This window comes from Acinonyx jubatus, chromosome B1 (assembly GCF_027475565.1).
Source record: "Acinonyx jubatus isolate Ajub_Pintada_27869175 chromosome B1, VMU_Ajub_asm_v1.0, whole genome shotgun sequence".
NCBI lineage: Eukaryota > Metazoa > Chordata > Mammalia > Carnivora > Felidae > Acinonyx > Acinonyx jubatus.
In genome coordinates this window covers 39627646-39643962 of record NC_069382.1, presented here as the reverse complement: position 1 = coordinate 39643962, position 16317 = coordinate 39627646, and the positions used below count along the sequence as shown (strand labels likewise).

The 16317-nt window shown below is 41.9% G+C and overlaps 1 protein-coding gene and 1 long non-coding RNA gene across 3 annotated transcripts in view; one reads left to right on the top strand and one right to left on the bottom strand.

Moving 5' to 3' along the window:
* Positions 1 to 16317, top strand: part of AP3M2 (adaptor related protein complex 3 subunit mu 2) — a 109186-nt gene that overhangs the window by 78186 nt on the left and 14683 nt on the right. Inside the window, exons 1-3 of one of the 2 annotated variants that reach the window (XM_015088486.3) lie at positions 7513 to 7666; positions 9356 to 9698; positions 13232 to 13403. In XM_015088486.3, coding sequence (XP_014943972.1) covers positions 9426 to 9698; positions 13232 to 13403 — 445 coding nt within the window. In that variant the 5' untranslated portion in view covers positions 7513 to 7666; positions 9356 to 9425. Of the gene's footprint in view, positions 1 to 7512; positions 7667 to 9355; positions 9699 to 13231; positions 13404 to 16317 lie in introns of those variants that run through there. The other variant, XM_027071424.2, reaches the window with a different exon arrangement.
* LOC128314386 (uncharacterized) lies at positions 1055 to 5746 on the bottom strand. The gene is made up of 3 exons (XR_008295973.1): positions 5073 to 5746; positions 4223 to 4275; positions 1055 to 1366 (listed from the first exon to the last, which is right to left on the bottom strand). It is a non-coding gene; the product is annotated as an uncharacterized LOC128314386 (long non-coding RNA).

Here is a 16317-nt window from a genome sequence, read left to right as displayed (position 1 = left end):
TCTCTTTCTCAAAATAAATAAACTTGATAAAATAAAATATCCAATCTATTCATGGACTGCTCTATTCACTCCCACTGGCTGGGGACATCCTGTTAGTTGTCTATCCAATTTCCATTCTCCTGTCTTCCTTATTAACAGAGTCCTGTTTGGGAGGTGGGGGTAGTATTGTGCCCAGCTAAAAATATTCCCAGGACCTCTTTTAGCTCAATACTCAACAACAGAGCAAAAGTGGGACCTCATGAAAAGCTCATCAAAGAGAACTGACTCCCCTTTGGCTCATGTTCATTTGCTTTTTGTCTTTCCTCCTTTTTTGTGTGTGTGGAATACAGCTTGAGGCCTGGAGCCACGACGGCAATGTTGTGAGCATGAAGGTGCAAGTTCCACCCTAGGAAAGGTGGAATGCCAACCTAAGAGAAGCCTGAATCCTTGATGCGAAGCTGATGTTCCAGCCCTGGGTTTCTTGCCTCTCGACTTCTCATAATATGAGAAACATAAACCCCTATCTTGTTGGAGCCAGTATTATTTAAGTTTAGGTTTTCTGTTACATGCCCCTGAATGTAATCCCTGATGGCTCCAATTTAGGATAAGAACAGAGTAGGCTAGTAATTCAGTTTTATTGAATGAGCTTTTTTTTTCTTGAACACTTACTAGTTGCTTACATAATAGTCTGTATATACACCATCGCAGGACATATAACATAATGATAATTCATTCACCTAGTCATATAATGAAACAATTTCTTCCTCCACTGCCTAAAGGTAAAGAAAAGGGGCTAGCTATATGAAGACCAGGGGGAAAACCTTTCAAGCAGAGAGAACAACATATTCCAGGGCCTAGAAATGGGGAGTGGGGAGGGTGGGTTGGAGGAGGGACAAGAGACTCCATTGGAGAGAGGGGAGGAGATAGATAGATGTGCCTTAGTCTGTTCAAGCTGCTGCAACACAAGTACATAGACTGGGTGGCTTAAACAACAAACTGTTATTTCTTTTTTTTTTAATTTTTTTTAATGTTTATTTTTGAGAGAGACAGAGACAGAGTGTGAGTGGGGGAGGGGCAGAGAGAAAGGGAGACAGAATCTGAAGCAGCCTCTGGGCTCCAAGCAAGCTGTCAGCATAGAACCTGACACAGGGCTTGAAATCACAAACTGCGAGATCACAAACTGACCCGAAGTCGGACGCTTAACCAACTGAGCCACTCAGGCGCCCCACAAACTGTTATTTCTCACAATTCTGGAGGTGGAGAAGTGCAGGGTCAAGGCACCAGCAGATTTGGTGTCTGGTGAGGACCTGCTTCATGTTTCATAGACAGCCATCTTTTCTCTGTGTCCCTACATGGTGGTAAGTGCAACGTTCTTCCTTGGGGTCTCCTATAAGAGACGGATTCATGAGCACTAATGAGGACTTCACTCTCATGAACTAATCACACCCCACGGGCCCCATTTCCAAATACCATCCTATTGGACTTTAGGATTTAACATATGAATTTTGAGGGGACACAGTCTATAGCAAGGTGGTAAAGGCATTTAAATTTATGCTGTGGGAAAGCATTGAAGGGTCTATGCTGCACATAACCATTCATAGTTCTTTTAAACTCACTTTTGCTGCTGTACAGAAAATGAATTGAAAGGGGTTAGAGTGCAATGGGGAGACCAGTCTGTAGGTGTTTCAGGCAAGAGGCGACGGTGGCCTGGATGGGGGTTGTGACAGTGGAGTTGAAGAGAGGATGGATTCCTGATATACTTTGGCGATGGAAACATCAGGGTTTGTTTCTAGATTAGATGTGGGCACAAGGGTAATGGAGGACTTCAGGATGATTCGTGGGTATTGGTCTGAGTAGCTGAATGGATGATGATGTTGTTTACCAAGATGGGCAAAACTGGAGGTGACGCAGGGCTGGAAGAAGGAACAGATTTGGGAAGAAAATTCAAGAGTTCCTTTTTGCCCCGTTAAGATGTCTGTGAGGCACGTAAGTGGAGATGCCAAGTGGGTAATTGGATATGTAGATCTGGAGGTTTATGAAGAGGTTGAGGTTGGAGGTATTAAATCAAAATTCAATAATGAAAAGAGTACTTACACTCATGAGGTAATCTATGCAAGGAGTGTAGAGAGAGAATGAAGGAACATCTAGCAAGAAGACACAGAATAGTGCTGTGCCCTAGGTGGACCTGTTATAAAGTCCAGGGATATCCACAGTTGGGTATTTCTGGGGATAGCGTCTAGGGAAGGAGCCATTTGATTCCATGACTACTTTCCTCAGGAGACTAGAACCAGGAGGCCAGCCTGAGGCTGCTGTCTTCTTGTCAGGCAGGGTTTGGATTTCAGGAACTTGAGCTGGCTTTGCTGGGGTTCCTGAGTAGGAGGGTTAGAGAGCACTTCTGCCACCTGGAAGCAGGTGTGCATCCCAGCATATCCTGATCACATCACCTCTTGTGATCTACATTGTCAGGTGTATGTTCCTTTTTCTGTTCATTTCCCCTTTATGATCCCCAAGTCTTTAGACAAGCTTTGTATAAGCATCCATCCTGGTCCTTGCTCTGCTGTGGGAAATTAAAAACTAGTGTGTCTGTATTGGTGTTGAAGAGTTAAAGGAATACTAATCTCCCAAGTCCAGCATGGTGGGGAGTAGCAGGAGGTCCCTAAGAGGAAGATGGGTCTCTTGTTGGAGGGTAGGGATGTTAGGTTTAGGCTCTCCTCTCTGGAAGGACAGGCTCCTTCCATGACCAGCCTTTAAGGAGCTGCTTTTGAGTTTTTAAAGACACCAGGTCCTTTCTTTAGAGTCTTTTTTTCCACATTAGATTGTAAACTCGAAGGAATGCTTTAATTGTCTTTGTACCCTCAGTGTCCAGGCGGCAGTAGGCACTCCATAAATATTAGTTTAATAGATGAATGAATGTATATTAGGCATTGAGATATGCACACTGTGGTTCTCAACTGATTTACAATCCAGTTGTGGTGATCAGATTGCATACCCAAAGGTGTGGCACAGTGTCAAAAGCACTGTAGGTTATATGAAGGAGCTGTGAAATGCTACTTAATCACAGAAGAGGGAGAAATTACTTCCAATGTGGGGGCATCCAGCTTGGGACAGATTTTGTGGAGGAGAAAACATATGGCTGGGCCTTGAGGGCTGGAAAGAATTTCCACAAATAGGGTGAGTAAGAGACAAATACATGCCAAGTAGAGGGATCAGTGAAAATACAGACATTGAGGGAAGGCATTCTGTTTCTTCAGTGCACGGCCAGGAATGAGGTCTGAGACAAGAGAGGCCTTGCTCAGCGAGATGACATTTTTAGGGCTCAGTAGTGGGGCCCCAAAACCCCTCTCTGGCTTTGATCTGAGACAAGAGAGGCTTTGCTCACTGAGATGTGTCAAAGCCAGAGAGGGGTTTTGGGGCCCCACTACTGAGCCCTTAAAAATGTCTTCTCAGTGAGCAAAGCCTCTCTTGTCTCAGACCAAAATATTAGTAATAATATTATTAGCTGAGAGCTGAGATTGCCTTCTCACAGTAGACAAACAACTCAGTAGTGAGAGCTGTTAAACACTGTGATAGTGCGTCAGTGGCACATTTAGAAAATCTTTTCCCAGAGATTTTTATGCATAAAATAGACTTGCTATTTGTCAATGGTTTCCTGTGGTCCCTCTTAATACCATGACATGGTACTATATGAGCTCCCCAATCTATGATGTTTGATTAAACTAAAAAAAATACTTGGGTGTTGATTTTGGACATGACCCTTGGCATGGCTATGGATGCATTCATGCCCCCTGTCCCTCCCGTCAATGTGGCTCTCTTCCAATGATTCCCATCTCAACAAATGACACTTGCATCCATACAGCTGCCCAAATCAGAAATCTGTGAATGATCCTTGATGCCCCATTCCTCCTTACTACTCAATTTCTAATTAACCCCCCATCATTCTACCTCAAAAATACCTCTAGAATTTGTCCAGTGCCCTCCAGTCCCCCATGCTGGCTGAAGTCACTAGCATCTGTCACATGGATTGCTGCAATAGTCTAAATGATCTCCCTACCCTCAAGCTGGGCCTTCTCTAACCCATACCACATCCCTTGTCTCCCTGAAATGTCCATGTGAAAGCACTTCCCTTTCCCGCTTAACATTTCTTCACTGGGGCCCCAGGCTTATGAGAGAGGCCAAAGGTGTGCAGTCTGGGCCAGACTGCTTAGATCTTCCTGTGTGCTTGAACTCCAGCTTGGCTACTTACCTATTTACTTGACCTCTGGCAGATTACTTCTGCACCCACTGCAGTTTGCTCGTCTATAAAAAGGGGATCATGACAATAATTCATTTTAGAGTAGTTGGGAAGACTAAATGAATCTGGATCTTCCTCTCCTATGTGAACCCTTAAATTCGGAGTGCCCCCGGACTCTGATCCTCTTCTCCATACTCATTTCCTTAGTCATCTCAACTGGACTCTTAGCTTTAATATCCATATCCTGATAACTCCCAATGGTACATCTCTAGCTCAGACCTCTCTCCTGAACCCTAGATTCATATATATCCAGCAGCTTCTCAACATCACCACTTGATGGCTAATAGATACATTAAACTTACTATGTCCAAGGCTGAACTCTGAATTTTTTTCATTCAAACCTTCTGTGCCCAAAGTCTTTGTGAAAATTTTTAATGTTTTATTTATCTATTTATTACTTTTTAAATGTTTATTTATTCTTGAGAGAGACAGAGACAGAGCATGAGTGGGGCAGAGAGACAGGGAGACACAGAATCTGAAGCAGGCTCCAGGCTCTGAGCTGTCAGCACAGAGCCTGATGCAGGACTCTCGAACCAATGAACCGTGAGATCATGACCTGAGCCGAAGTCTGATGCTTAATCTACTGAGCCACCCGGGAGCCCCTCCCCCTCCTTTTAATCTCAGTTGATGGAACCGTCCTTCCAGATACTCAGGCTCAGTAGCTCCTCACTTTTCTCTTGTTCTCACTTCTCACATCCCACCCATCTGGAAATCCAGCTGGCTCCTTCAAGCTGCAGGCAGAAACTGACTCCTTACAATGTCCGTGGCTGCACCCTAGTCCAAGCCCCCCACCGTCTCTTACCTGGATTACTACAGTGGCCTCCTGACTGGTCTCCTTCCACTCTGTTCTGTCCACAGTCTCTTCTCCACCCAGCAGATTGGAAAATCAGACCCGGTCACTCCTTTGCTCAAACCTTCCATTGGCTTCTCATTCCACAACTACTACACGCCAAAATCTTTATAAGATCCTATGTAGTGAAGTCTTCACCCTCCACTTTGTAACCTCATCTCCTACTTTACTCCTTGTTCATTCTACTCCAGCTACAGTGCCATCCTTACTTTTCCTGGGACTCCTCCAGGATGCTCTGGTCGTAAGGATTTGGTACTGCCTATTCTGTTTACTGGAGTGCTCTTCCCCCAGATATCCCTACGGCTAACTCATCTCCTCCTTTAAGTCTTTGCTCAAATGTCTCTTCTCAATGAGATGTACTCTCACTACCCTTTTAAAAACCTTAACTTTTCCTGAAGTCCTATGGCACTCCTGATCTCCCTTCTGTTTTTTTCCATTATACTTACCACCCTCTGACATACTATACACTTTACTTATTATGTTTATTGATTATTATTTGTCTTCTCCTACTAGAATGTAAGCTCCACTGGAGCAAGGATCTTTGTTTTATATTCACTGGTGTTATGTATCCAAACACTGGAACGGTGCTAGTACATAGTAGGGCCCACTAGATATCTATAGAATGAATGGGTAGTGCATGGCACACAGTTCTGGACATATATATATATGTACTTATAATTACAATAAATATTATTATATATTATTTTATATATTATTTTATAAACAAAACGTGCAGACAATTATTAAGGTCACAACCACTTGGCTCTCTGTATCTTCCTAATCTCATCTCCCTTCACTCTTTGTCCAATTCTAGTTCAGCTGTACTTAGTTCTCTCATCTCTAGAGCTTTCCACATATAATCTTCTCTCTGTCCATCCACCCTTTTATTTGAGGAATATATGTTCATCTTTCAGGTGTCAGTTTGGAAGGACTTCCCTGATTCTAGGTCAGCCCCCTCTGCCAGCAATCCTCCTCCTGCCACCATGTGCTCCTTGCCTATCACTCTGCTTTGTAATTACTTGCTTCTCACTTGTCTTCTCAGCTAGTCTCTGTGACAACAGACACTATGCCTGTGATGGTAGTCATTGCAGCATCCCCAGCACCCAGCACAGGGCTTGATACATGGGAGGCTCTCAGTAAACATTACTGCAATGAATGAGAAAGGCCCACAGCAGTGATTGCATTTCTGCATCTTTGACACACTTGCTTAGTAACCATATGCGATAGCTTCTTGTGCTGCTTCTTAGGTAATAACCATCGCTAACACTTTTCTAACTCAGTCCTCACAACTCTGCGAAGTAGGCACTACTAGTGCCCTTATTTGAGAAGGTAGGAACTTGAAATTTACAGAAGTAAAGGTACTTTCTCAACGTAACAGAGCTGGCAAGTATTGGATCAGGATTAAAACCCAGGCAGTCTGTCACCAGAACTCGTATGATGCCACATCATTCAGCCATTTTGATTTTGGATTTTCTCTTTTACTTAAAAAATTAGTCAACTATCTGTCCTTAGCAAGTATGTAAGAGAACAATCCCTACCACCTTCAATATACATTTATCATGGTCTTCTTTATGGAGGAGCTGCCACTCATGCTTCCTTTCACCAAAGTGAAAACTAAAGCCCAAGCAGGGTGGCAGCCTTGTGGTCTAGATCAACATTATTACCATTAACACCAGTTGCTGTTTTATTGAACACATACTATGTGGCAGGCACCTTGCCATATGTCATCTCATTTGATAACTAATTTTTAGTTTAACTGAAGGTGAAACCTTGTTTTCTGACTTCTACTTCATGGCTCTCTGGATCACAATGATTTAAATCACTTAAAATGTATTATCAAAGTCATTGGAACTCCAATGCAATTTAGAGAGACCTGCCCAACTCTCTCATTTTCAGATCTGGGAACTGAGATTCTGAAAGGTTAAGTGCCTTGTCCAATGTTAAGTTGTCTAGCTGGGGCTGGAAGAGGCCTCCTGCATCCGGTCCAGAGCTCTTGATGCTATATACAGCCAATCATCTTTACCCAATGTACATAAATGAAAAGGCATCGTGGCTCTTTTTAAATAGTTGTTACTACCCATGGCTTATTATTCATGATGCTATTTCACAATTCATGCCCTGGAAGTCACACTTTTTAGCATCCCCTTCGAGGTGCCTTCCACGTTTACGAAGGTGGCAGCAGCAGCTGCCCCTTTGTGACTGGTTGACTAAAGGCCAGGCGGCCCTCAGACCGATCTCGACAGCCAATCAGGGCTCAGAGCCACAGAGCTGCACCAACCGGAGGTTGCCGAAGCCTCAACACGGGCCAACTGAGAGCTCGAAGCCAACAAGAATGTGACCGGCGGACAGCGATCAATCAGAGGGGAGGAGCGGTTAACTGACGTCCAATCAGCGGCTCTTAGGTCCCGGTCGTGGGCGGTGCTGCCGTGAGGCCCGCCGGCCAGCCAATCAGCAGACGAGCGGCCGTCGGCGCGAGTGTGGGGGGCGGCCGGGGGTGGGGCTTGCCCGAGCGTCGGAACTGTGGGCGCTGCGAAGAGCGAGGCTGGGTGAGAAGGGCTGAAGACCCGGTTGGGGTTAGGGGCAGCGCGGGCACGCACCGGGCCAGGGCGGGGGCTGGAGGCTGGGGCACACGAGGGTGCGGGCGGGGGCACGCAGGGGTCCCAGCGGGGCGCGGGTGGCAGGGTCAGAGTTAGGAGATGCGGCGGGATTGACCCTCAGAGCTACGGGATATGGCGGGGAGAGAGGTGAGGGACCAACTACCGGGCTGGGGAGGTGGCCCGCTCCGACCAGGTGGCTGAAGGAGGAGGGGACACTGTTGCCATGGCAACGCACGTGTGCTGTGTGGCGACCTTTTTCACCGCCTGAATGTGCGCACACCTTAAATCCGCCTCCTGATCACCCCCACCCTAAAGGGCCTCCATCATCCTTTGCTCGCAGGCAGCTGGGCTGAGACCAAAAATAACCCTGTTTAGCAGCCGCCTCTCCTCCTCCCCAGCCTGGTTACTCCCCTCCTCCCCTCCCTCCTGCTGTCTCGTCCCCAGACAGAGGGATTAAGCTCGCCCTGGGGCCCTTGGTACAACAGGCCTTTGCGGTTTGACCACCTGGTCCAGTTCGCAGCCAGCTTGAGGAATGGCCACAGCTGGGGTACAGCGCGGCTGTCTCTTCCTGGGGACTGCACCGTAGAGATGCTGCCGCCTGAGCGACCTGGGGTATCCCTCAGATTTCTTTAAGGCATCCAGTGCAGAGCCTTGTGCATAACAAGTACTCAGAGAATGCGGTCTGACTCCATGAATAAAGACCACAATGATAGCTTTCCACCTATGGACCAGCGCTGTCCAATAGATCTATAAAGCGAACCAGATACGTAATTTTACCTTTTCTGCTAACCACGTTTTTAAAAAAGGTTAGGTTAATTTTAATATATTTTACTTAACCTGACGTATCAGAATATCAATATTAACTGAATATTCACGAATTAATATTAAATTACTGGTATCTAAAATTCCTTTTTAAATACAAGACCTTCAAAATCTGGTGGGAACTTATACTTACCTCACATCTCAGTTCAGACCAGGCACATTTCAAGTGCTCACTGGCTGCATTTAGCTGATGGCTGCCATATAAGACTGTGCAACCATAAGCATTTCTCATTTCATGTGGCTGAATACATAAAACTCCTCAATACTCTTTGAAACTCTCTTCTGTGCAGGGAGCACTGCAATGAGGCAACAAAAAACATGAGGCATGGTCTTTTTTTTTTTTTTAATGTTTATTTTTGAGACAGAGACCGACAGAGAATCAGCGTGGGAGGGGCAGAGAGAGAGGGAGGCACAGAATCCGAAGCAGGCTCCAGGCTCTGAGCTGTCAGCACAGAGCCTGATCCGGGGCTCCAACCCATAGACCAGGAGATCATGACCTGAGCCAAAGTTGTATGCTCAACCGACTGAGCCACTCAGGCGCCCCATGGCATGGTCTTCTTTGTCAAGGAGCTTCCAGACCAGTTGATATATCAGACATCCAAAAATTAATGAGTTTTAAGTGGTAGTAATTAAGGCAATAGTAAAGATAACCAGGCAGTATATAATTGGCAAACAAGATGGCTGATGAATTATCCTTAGGAATTGTAGGCAGGAATACTTCAGGCTCTTAAAGAAGAGGAAGACATGAATCTACTCTTGAAAGATAGGTAGGTGTTTTGGTTGAGTGGAACTGACCATAGCTTCTTTTATTTTTAGGGTTGAAAATTGGCAGTCCTGAGACTTTCAGACTGAAAAAGACTTCTCTCTCTCACTGACAGTCTCCATCATGATTCATAGCCTTTTCTTGATCAACTCCTCTGGAGATATTTTCCTGGAAAAACATTGGAAAAGTGTGGTCAGCCGTTCTGTCTGTGATTACTTTTTTGAGGCACAAGAGAGAGCTACCGAGGCAGAAAATGTACCTCCAGTTATTCCGACTCCTCACCACTATCTCTTAAGTGTTTACCGTCACAAGATCTTTTTTGTGGCTGTGATCCAGACAGAGGTCCCACCGCTGTTTGTCATTGAGTTCCTTCACCGAGTAGTGGACACGTTTCAGGTGCGTGAATGTGAGGAGGCTCATGCGTGTAAATTATAAAGTGTCTGTATAGTTCTGTTTCCATTGTATTCAGCTTCAATTAAGGAACTTTTTAAAAAATCAAAACTGACTTTGCTCACTTCCTCTCCCATCTGATAAGATCCTTGTTTCTGTTTATGGAACTGGCTGCACCTGAAATGGCACATTGAATACTTCTGAACCTGTTGCATGAGGAAGCCACTCTACTTGGTATGATTATATACAGTCATTTTAGTTCTGGAGATTGGAATCGCCCCACTTTTTATTCATAAATCAGAGGAATTTAGTTTGGGTTTTTTTTTTCTTTTTTTTAGTGGACTTGATGCTAGCCATTGTTAAGTACATTGCTATGAGTTGCATCAAAAAGTAATGAGTGTGTAAAGATACGTATATTTTCAAGTGTTAGAAAAAACTAAGTAATGCTTGTTTCACTCTCCTTGGCAAGAGTAATTTGTGAAGCCAAACTTCATCTTGGGTTTGGAGTGCTTATCCAAAGCGTCTGAGTACTAGTGATGAGCTTTCATTGCAAACTAAGATTGGAAAATCTTCTGTTCCTGTAAGAATTTAAGTGACACATTTTACAAGACACAGTTTTCACTTTGAGTTTTTCTTTCAGGAATAGATTTGAAGATCTTGGGGAGCAGGGTACGGGGGAGGTGAAAGTAAGTTATATCAAAATGTCAGCACTATTATTAGCTCAGGATTTTAGGCTTCCCAGACCCTGGATTCAAATATGGGATCCTCCCTCTAAAAGAATTGCTCAAATGCTACCTCTTATGGTCACTTGCCTTTTATTTTATTTTATTTTTTTTTGTAATGTTTATTTATTTTTAAGAGAGAGACAGAGCACGAGTGGGGGAGGGGCAGAGAGAGAGAGAGGGAGACGCAGAATCTGAAGCAGGCTCCAGGCTCTGAGCTGTCAGCACAGCCAACGTGGGGCTCACACTCACAAACCATGAGATCATGACCTGAGCTGAAGTCGGACACTTAACTGACTGAACTACTCAGGCTCCCCGGTCATTTGCCTCTTATTATTGTCATCATACAATAAGTGAGAAGCAAGGGCCCTTTGATTTAATTTCTGTGTCATGTGTGGTCTGGAATTGGTCATATGAATACAGAAATTGAGGAATAAGAGAAGAAGAAGAGAATGATGACTCAGATATTATGGTAAAATTAAAAAATAAGTCAAAGAGTCCTTTCATTTCCAGTCATATCTGTATCACATGTCTGGAAAATGAAAATATATTTTATAATTTTTTTCCCACAAATACTTTCTGGTAGTACTATTCTGGGTTTCCAGTTCTCATGTGGCATACCAGTTCTTTCCCACAGTGAAAACCTGAGAATTATAAACCCCAGTATGTGGAGTAACTAAAAGTAGAAGAACCCAGTAGTTATGACCTTAAACTACTCTAATTGAGCCTTATTATGATTTCCACATATGATATTTTACCCCATTCTAAGATTAACAGTCCCATTGGTGAAACCCAGCATTTGCTTCATCCCTCCATAGCAATATTTTGTAATCTATTACGAGACAGGAAGTGAGAAAAGTTGTTTAATCTCGTTGAAAACACAGAGGACTTTGGGATAACAGTAAAGTTCCTAGTTTGGAAGTCTGGGACTTCAGAGCTTGTCATTTTTGAAGGATTTGTTAAAAGTAAATGGACATACCCTGATTTTAATGTCTTTTCTCTCTGGCTGCATTATTTGTTTAGTACTAGAATATGATGGAAGAGTTCCAGCGCTAGAATTGCACATAATTTTGCTATAGCAATTTGTCACACTTTCCAACTTGTCTTCTTTCCAACTGCTTAGTTCACGTCATGTCTGATTGACAAAATCTGGTGAGGTGTTTTATTTATTTTTCAAAATAAAAACACTCTTGGGAGGAAATGTGTTACCTCCCCCCCCGTCTTTTTAAACATTTTTTTTAACGTTTATTTATTTTTGAGACAGAGAGAGACAGAGCATGAACGGGGGAGGGTCAGAGAGAGGGAGACACAGAATCTGAGACAGGCTCCAGGCGGTGAGCTGTCAGTACAGAGCCCGACGCGGGGCTCGAACTCACAGACCACAAAATCATGACCTGAGCTGAAGTCAGCTGGTTAACCGACTGAGCCACCCAGGTGTCCCCTCCCCCCCTTCTTAAATCCTCATTTTTAAAGAAGTCTTGTTTTAGAAACACATTCCTGACTCTTGTTCTTGGATATTGCAGTGTCTCTGACAATTTTTATTATCTGATGTAATTTTAATTTAGATCACGTGTACAGTCCAGTTTTGGATGTCATGATTTTAGGAGCATGTTGGAAAACTAGAGCATATCCAAAGAAATAGCAAGATGGTGAAATGATCTAGAAACCATACCATAGCGTGAATAGTAGAAGGATCAAACAGGGTTTGGCTGGGAGAAAAAAAAAAAATGAAGTGAAAGTTAGCTGTCTTCAAATAGCTGTGGGGCTGTTATGTAAATTTGTTCTGTAAGGCAGATCTAGAAAGCAAATTTCTGTTTAGCAAAAGAAAGAACTTTTGAATAATCAGAGCTTTCCATGAATAGAATGGGCTTTCTCAAAAGGCAAATGGATGAATTCAAGAAGGATTGTATGACCATCTCAGAGGTCCTGTAAAAGATGCGACTGACGTTCCTAGAAGGGCCTCTAGAAGGGCCTCGCTAAATGACTACTAGCATTTCTTTTTTGTCATCATGCATCACGTTTTACAAAGTGTTTTATAATTTATAAAGCATTTCCACATGTATTATCATTTAATCAATCATGCTTAGTTCTTATAACCTCCTTGTGTGTCCAGTGGTATTATCCTGATTATACTAGTAAAGAACTCAAGACCTGTATCAGTTAGCATGACTTACTCTGGTAAGTGACAATAAGGTTACCACCCAGGTCTTCTGATTTGGAATCCAGTGCTTTTTCCACAACCCAGATAATTTAGTATCTAAGTTTAGCCTGTGTTAGTAAAAAGACAAAGCCTTAGAATCATCCTAGCATCTTAGAGACTTTCTGGTGTGCTAGTTCATCTCTCTCATTTCATTTTATTTCCTTCTCAATTCTTATTTGCTGTATCAGTGTTAAGAGATAGCACAACAGAAAGCATTAAGAAAATTTTTAGGTCCAATCTGGGTCATATCAAGTATTATTATTTTGCATAGTTCTTTCAAATTCTTGTTCCTAAGCACATGTAATAGTTTAGGTTCAGTTTTGTATTCGTCATGTTTTGTCTAGTTGAAGAAACTAACCCCAAAAGGTTAAATGACTTACTCTTAATTTATAAAAGAAGTTAGTGATGATACTAGTACTATAAGCCAGTCCATTGTTCTATCTACCAAACCGGGTTGCTTAAGAGAACTAAGGTTATGCTTCATTCCTTCATTGCAGAAGAATATTCCAGAAACACTGAGTAAACACATGGACAGGACTAGGTCCTTATTTTTTAGGAAGATTCTTTTTGTTACAATCTCTGAATGCTGTATATTCTACATATTGTATTTTCTTCAGGATTATTTTGGAGTCTGTTCAGAGCCAGTGATCAAAGACAATGTGGTTGTGGTTTATGAGGTACTGGAAGAGATGCTTGACAATGGGTTTCCATTGGCTACCGAGTCAAACATCCTCAAAGAACTGATAAAGCCTCCCACTATCCTTCGAACGGTTGTCAACACCATAACAGGTATGGAGAAAGAGGAAACCAAGCTGCTGCCATCCTGGGTGTGGCTTTCTCCGGTGTGGTGCACTGTTTTGAGTGCTTGTCTTTGGGGCTCTCAGATGTCCAGGTGCTTTAATTTTGTTTGTTATAATCTTTGATTATGACCTGAAATATGTTTTTGTTATGTAGAAAAGGCCTTGATTTCAGTGACAATAAAGTATGCTTCTTTAAAAAGCATTTCTGATTACAGAAGAAGCACATGATTATTAAAGAAATGTCAGAGATACAGAAAAGCACAAAGACCTTGAAAATAACTTAATCACACCATAATTTTGACATATTTTCTGTTTCTTCTAGACAGATGAATAATGAATAGATGCATAGATTTTTTAAAAACAACTCTTGTCTATTTTTTAAAACTTTCATCAATATTTTGTGAACATTATCCCATTATGATACATTTTCTTCTACATAATTTTTAGTGACTTTATAATTTTCTACCATATGGAATAGACCCTAAGTGATTTGTTCAATCCATATTTATGATGGTTCTGATTTTTTGTTCTTTTAAATAACAGGGAATTAACTCTCTTATACCTAAATCTTTGTGTACATCTTCTTTGATTTATTTTCAGTAATAGAAATGGAAGTGCTAAATCAAAGGGCATGCACATTTTAAGGACTTTAATGCATTGTGCCAAATTGTCTTCTAGAAAATTTATAGTTTCTGTAGCTGTTTCTGTGCATCCTAGCCAATCCTATTATTAATTTTTTCAAATCTTTGGCATTTAATAGCTTAGTCATGTCATATTTACACACTCATTTTTTTTAAGTTTATTTATATATTTTGAGAGAGGGAGAGAGAGAGAATCCCAGGCAGTCTCCACACTGTCAACACAGAACCCTGTATGGGGCTCGAACTTGTAAACCATGAGATCATGACCTGAGCCGAAACCAAGAGTCAGACCCTTAACTGACTGAGCCACCCAGGCACCCTACACACTCATTTTTTATTACTAAGGAAGTTAAAACCCATTCGAGTATTTATTGACTGTTTTTCTTCTATAGTGAATTACCTACTTGTGTCCTTTGCCCAGCTTTTCTTTTATTGAAATATTTTTCTTTTTTTATACTAACATAAATTTTGTTAATGTTTATTCATTTTTGAGAAAGAGAGCGTGAGTAGGGGAGGGGCAGAGAGAGAGGGAGACACAGAATCTGAAGCAGGCTCCAGACTCCAAACTGGCAGCACAGAGCCCAATGTAGGGCTCGAACTCATGAACTGCGAGAGGATGACCCTGAGCCAAAGTCTGACGCTCAACCAACTGAGCCACCCAGGCACCCCTCATACTAGTTTAAAAGAAGTCCTTTCATTTAAGCACATTAAACCATCATGTATATTTCCAGTATACATGATCATTTGTAGTTTTGTATATTTTTTGAATCCTATGTCACAGATATTTTCTCACAATCTGCCTTTTAACATTGTCTATGGTGTTTTTGTTTAGCCACATTTAAAATTTTCTGACTTAGTCATATTAGTCATTCTGCTTCATTCAGGTTTTACATTGTGGGTCTTGCTTCATATATAAACAAGGGTTTGCATGACATTTGACAAACTGATTGAAAAAAAATATATATATATTTTTTATGTTTTTATTTTTTGAGAGAGAAAGAGAGCATGGGTGCATGTGCCTGCATGCAAGCTGGGGAGGGGCAGAGGGAGAGAATCTCAAGCAGTCTCCACGCTCAACGCTGAGCCAGGGTGTAGACATGGAGCCCGATCTCACAACTGTGAGATTGTGACCTGATCTGAAATCAAGAGCTGGTTGCTTAACTGACTGAGCCACCCAGGCGCTCCCTACCCTGAAAAATATATTTTTTTTTAAGTATAAATTTGCAAGAATACCGGGACAATTTTGAAAAAGTACTGCAAAGGTGGATTTTCCTTGTCAACAAATATCAAGCTATATTAAGTTCATATAGGACAGGAGACAGAAACTCATACATAGATAGATAAGCTATTAAAGAGCAAGACAGTTTTGAAAATAAATATTTTTTAAAAAGAGTAAGAGAGGGGCACTTGGTTGGCTCAGTCAGTTAGCGTCTGACTCTTAGTTTTGGCTCAGGTTATGATCTCCTGGTTCATGGGTTCAAGCCCAGTGTAGCGCTCCTGCTGATGGTGTGGGCCTACTTTGGATTTTCTCTCCCTTCTCTCTCTTGCCCCTTCCCAGCTTGTGCAGTCACTGCACTTACGCACTCACTCTCTCCCTCTGTCTCTCAAAATGTGTTCTATCAAATACAAGATATAAAGTTTTGATAATTTTAAAAACATAGTATTGGCCCAGTAATAGACAGATAGGTGACTAAGATAAGGTAGAATGTTCAGAAACAGACCCTTTCTTTTGTAGGAATTTGGTATAGATAGATGTCATATATATCAAATCAATGAATCGGGGGCCAATTGTTAAATAAACTATATTAGGACAGTCAGCTTTGATATAGAACAAAATGAAGTCCTTCCCTACTCATTCTGTACACTAAATTCCAGCAAAGAGTTAAACACAAACCTTATAATTGTTAGAAGAAAACATAGGGGAATGTCTTTTTGATCTCAGAGAAGGGAAGGTCTTTTTTAAAAAGTGTATTTTCTTCTGGTTCTTTTATGGTTTTACTTTTGGATTTAATTCTTTAGTCTATTATCTTGGTATACAATATCAAGTAAGGCTCTGTTTATTTCTCCAAAATTTCTACCAGTTTTCCTAGCACCATAACTTATCCTTTTCTCCTGTTTTAAAATGATATTTTTATCTTGTACTAAGTCGTTATGGATTCTTGGTCTGTTTTTAGGCTTTCCTGCCTTATCATACTGCTTTAATTATTATTACTTTTTTTTTTTTTTATGTTTATTTTGAAAGAGAGACAGAGCATGAGCAGG